The sequence below is a fragment of the Octodon degus genome, unplaced genomic scaffold (genome assembly GCF_000260255.1).
Source record: "Octodon degus isolate 3935 unplaced genomic scaffold, OctDeg1.0 scaffold00028, whole genome shotgun sequence".
Lineage (NCBI taxonomy): Eukaryota > Metazoa > Chordata > Mammalia > Rodentia > Octodontidae > Octodon > Octodon degus.
This window is the reverse complement of record NW_004524604.1, coordinates 20,447,765-20,451,664: the sequence shown is the minus strand read 5'-3', so window position 1 is coordinate 20,451,664 and position 3,900 is coordinate 20,447,765. Positions and strand designations below refer to the sequence as shown.

The 3,900-nt window shown below is 42.6% G+C and overlaps 1 protein-coding gene across 1 annotated transcript in view; it reads left to right on the top strand.

The window, feature by feature from the left end:
• Nucleotides 1-9: 9 nt before the first annotated feature.
• Slc25a36 (solute carrier family 25 member 36) overlaps nt 10-3,900 on the top strand; it is a 35,174-nt gene continuing 31,283 nt past the window's right edge. Inside the window, exon 1 of the mRNA XM_004629232.1 lies at nt 10-158. Within this exon, the coding sequence (XP_004629289.1) occupies nt 118-158 (41 nt within the window). The 5' untranslated portion in view covers nt 10-117. The remainder of the gene's footprint in view (nt 159-3,900) is intronic.

The following is a 3,900-nucleotide window of genomic DNA, read 5'->3' as shown; positions in this document are numbered from 1 at the left end:
CGTCTCGGCCGTCTCCGGGGCGTGCTACGTCTCCTTCCGGGACCTAAGCCGCCGGCTGCAGCGGGCAGTCGAGTCCGCGTCCCGCCTCAGCGCCTTGGAGGACATGCTGGAGAAAGAATGAGCCAGAGGGACACGCTGGTGCATCTGTTTGCTGGGGGGTACGGCCCAGACGGGGGTGCGGCCGGGGGCGAGGCGGGTGGAACCCGACGGGGTCTGGGGGCGGCTGGCCGTGCGGCGCGGCCTGAGGGCCGGTGAGGAGGCTGCGGGCCTCGGGCCCCAGGACCGCGGGCGGCAGCTGCGGAGGTCGCGGACAAAATGGGCGCCGGGCAGTCTCGGCCGTTGGCGGGCTGCGCGGCGGGGCCTCCTCACGTAGCGCTCGCGCAGCGCTGGCGGCGGCTTCCGGCCGGCGCTCGGGGGCGTGCCCGGGGCGTCGGAGGGGCTCGGGCGCTGGGCCTCGGGGGCGCGCCGCTCGCGGCTGCGGGTTGTTTGTAGCTCTCGGGAATTTTCTTTCCGCAGCTTGCGGGGCTGCAGGATGTGGTGCAGAGCCACGGTACCTGTAGAATCGGAATTTCCCCCTCCAGGCCGAGCAGTCCTCTTGCACGCTCGCTGCTTTGCTGCTGCATGAAGAAAGGGAAAGTGAGGCTGGGGAGGGGGCAGATGTTTTGGTGGCAGTTTCTGTTTGTGTGTGCTAGATTAGGACTAAGCCCAAAGTCTTAGTTCTCTGCTTGCCAGCACTATTGCTACAGCCATTTTGCGGAGCTAGTTGCCTCCCGTGAGATATGCTCCTTCGAGATTATTTGGAGATTTGTAGCAGTTTTGAGTTATTTTTTTTCTGTAGGGTTATGGAGTTGTCTTGGCGAAATTGGGTAGAGGGGATTATGTTGAGACTTTATATAGCATCCCCTTAAACCTTAACATTTTGCTGAGCGTGTTACTTGCGCAGTTTTATTTATGGTGTCTTGCTTTGAATTGGACACATGGACAGTTTCCAGTGATGGCGTTACTTAGGTGGTACACATTTGCAACAAACATATTATACCAGTTACGGGCCATCTACTGTTTTTGGCATTTTTAAAAGCAACATTTTTGCAATTTGTGAGACCCAGTTGCTTTCCGTATTCCTCAGATCTGCATTGACAATAAGGGAAGTTCATTAATCTTTTTTTTTAAATCCGGTAGCTATGTATATATTCGTGAAGAGTAAAGATGTCATGCCAGTAATTGGGTTCTGTTGTCTAATTAAATCTTATGACAACACTTGAAAGCTTGACCACAGCCTTAAGGTGCACCTTGTAATTTGGGTATAACATCGACAGACCCGTTGATTTTAATTGCTTCATCTGTAAAAGGGGGTTGTACTATATATACTATGTGATGGCTAAATTCCTTTTCAGATCCTAACATAATCTGTATTTAGGGTTCATATCAAGTTTTGTTAAAGCATAGAACGCTTACATTTGACATAAGTGTTAGCTTGATTGTACTAACTTCCCAGCTTGGATTAGTACTATCAGACATTTTGTTTTTATGGATAGGTGTTAATTTAGGCTTTTCTGCTTTCTCTTTAAGCACAGGGGTTGAGAGTTAACATAAACACAGGTTAGGAGTTTCCTCGACCTCCCAACAAAGTATAGCATATACAGATTATTTAGTGTTGAATAGGATACTGTTATGTTGGATCTGATCTAGGGTAGGTTCTCAGGTTTATAAGTTCTCTTCTTTTGAATTTTTTTTTTTTAATGTTTCTGTGTGTTGGCATGAGTAATTTCTAAGAGACATCTTTAATCTCTTTAGAAAAACATTAGAATAAGGAAGGATGGTTAAAGTCATCTGGCTTATACCGTTCAAAATACAGAAAAATACTTAGTTGTATAGCTTTTCCTACATGTAAATGAAGGTACGTACTCTTAAAAGGTCTTGCTATAAATCAGCGATGCATATTTAGGCTGTAATTTTGAAACATTCTTCATAAAATGCTAGATTGATTTCTTACCTTGATAGAATTGTTTACTTTGGGGGCCAGGGAGATGGCTCAGTGGAATAAGTACTTGTCTGACAAGCCCAGATCCATGGTACCACCAAAAAAAAAACAAACAAAAAAAAAAAAAAAAACTATACTTTGGAAATTGTGATACTTATTTGCTTTAATAATAACTACATAGAGAAAGAGCAATCTCTTTGAGTGGTTTTCCTGGCCTACTTCACATACAGGTGTCCTTTGGATTAAGCCCAAGAAACAAGAAAAACCTTTCACAGTGGTATTTAAGGCAAGGATTTTCTTAACATGAAGCCTTAGGGATATTTTCCTGATTATTAAAACCATATACATTCAAATGTGAGTTATCAGTATCTCAAAGTTTTAGTTGCGTGAGACCTCTATTGTTAAATAGGAACGTTTGAGATAGACCAGCACTGGACCTTGGGTCTAGGTGTCACTCATGTGCATAACTCGTGATTTCTGTAAGACACCCTTTGGTCTTACAATGCATTTGCCAGAGTTAATATTCAGTTTGTGAGTCATTAGTTAGATTAATTGAATTACAGAGACATATCATGGAAGTCTCACAAGAAACGATGTATGATTTAATTTTAACTGTATTTCTAATATTATATGTCTGTAGTATTTTAAGTACTTTGATAGAATTATCTATTTGATAGAATTATCTTTATCAGTTAAGTCTACTGACACTTTATTGAGGGAGCATTCCAAGTGAAAGCAATAAACATTCAGAGCTTGCAAAAGACAGTTGTCTCACATTATATGCCAAGCTGGCCTCAAACTGCAGTGATCCGCCTGCCTTAACCTCCTAGTGCCACAATTATAGGTGTACATCACCATACCTAACATGCGCAGAGTTTTAAGTGGAACATTTTTTTGTTTTTGTTTTTAGCTTAATGCAGTTACTATTGCAGATTAAAAAAAGAAACTTTCTTATATTTATGTATTAAATCACTTATTCAGAAAGAAACGACCATGTTCTTATGATAATTTTTTGTTAAAATTATTTTATCTGCTTTATTGCAAGATCAGGGCAGCAGAATAGTACTTACAAGAGTAAATATGATTGGTTTAGTTTCACAATAATGCCCCCCCCCTTTTCCCATTTCCTTGATGTTCATTATCTTTTATCTTCCTGCGTCTCAGTCCATTTGGGCTACTGTAACAAAATTATGTAAATCGAGTGGCTCATAAAGGGTAAACCTTTATATCTGACAGTTCTAGAGCCTGAGACACCCAACACTAAGACACTAGGAGAATGTATGTCTCAGGAAGTCTACTTCCTCATAGACTACTTTCTGTCTGTGTCCTCATATGGTAATGAGCCCGCTTGCTTTCTTCTGTAGGGACACTAATCCCAAATATAATGAAGGTTCTGCCTTCATTACCTAATCACCTCCCCAAAGCCTAGCACCTCCTCCTGTTACCACTCTGAGAATGATAATATGAACTTAGGACGCATTCAGCTATCTAGCCTCTTTTTATTTCCTTCTAAAACTATCATCTTCACTAGCAAGTTGGAAAACTAAGAAGTTGATTATTTTGATACTGTGTTCTCAAAAAAAACTCCCATAAATGGATTAGGGTAGCCTAGCAGGTTGGGTGAGGGACTCCAGAGAGCTCTCAAGACCCTCTGGTGGTCTAGTATATTAAAAAACTTATTTTCATAAGATTAATAAGGCATTAATTGCCTTTTCACAGATTCATTGGCATTTGTAATGATATAAAAGTAATGTTGGGCTGGTGAGATGGCTCAGTGGTCTAAAGCACCTACTTAGAACAAGCTTTAGCAAAAACCCAGGGACCACAGTTCGATCCCCCAGCACCACATGCCAGCCAGCCCGCCCCCTGGTGGGCTGAGCTGGCCACACACACACACACACACACACACATAAATAAAT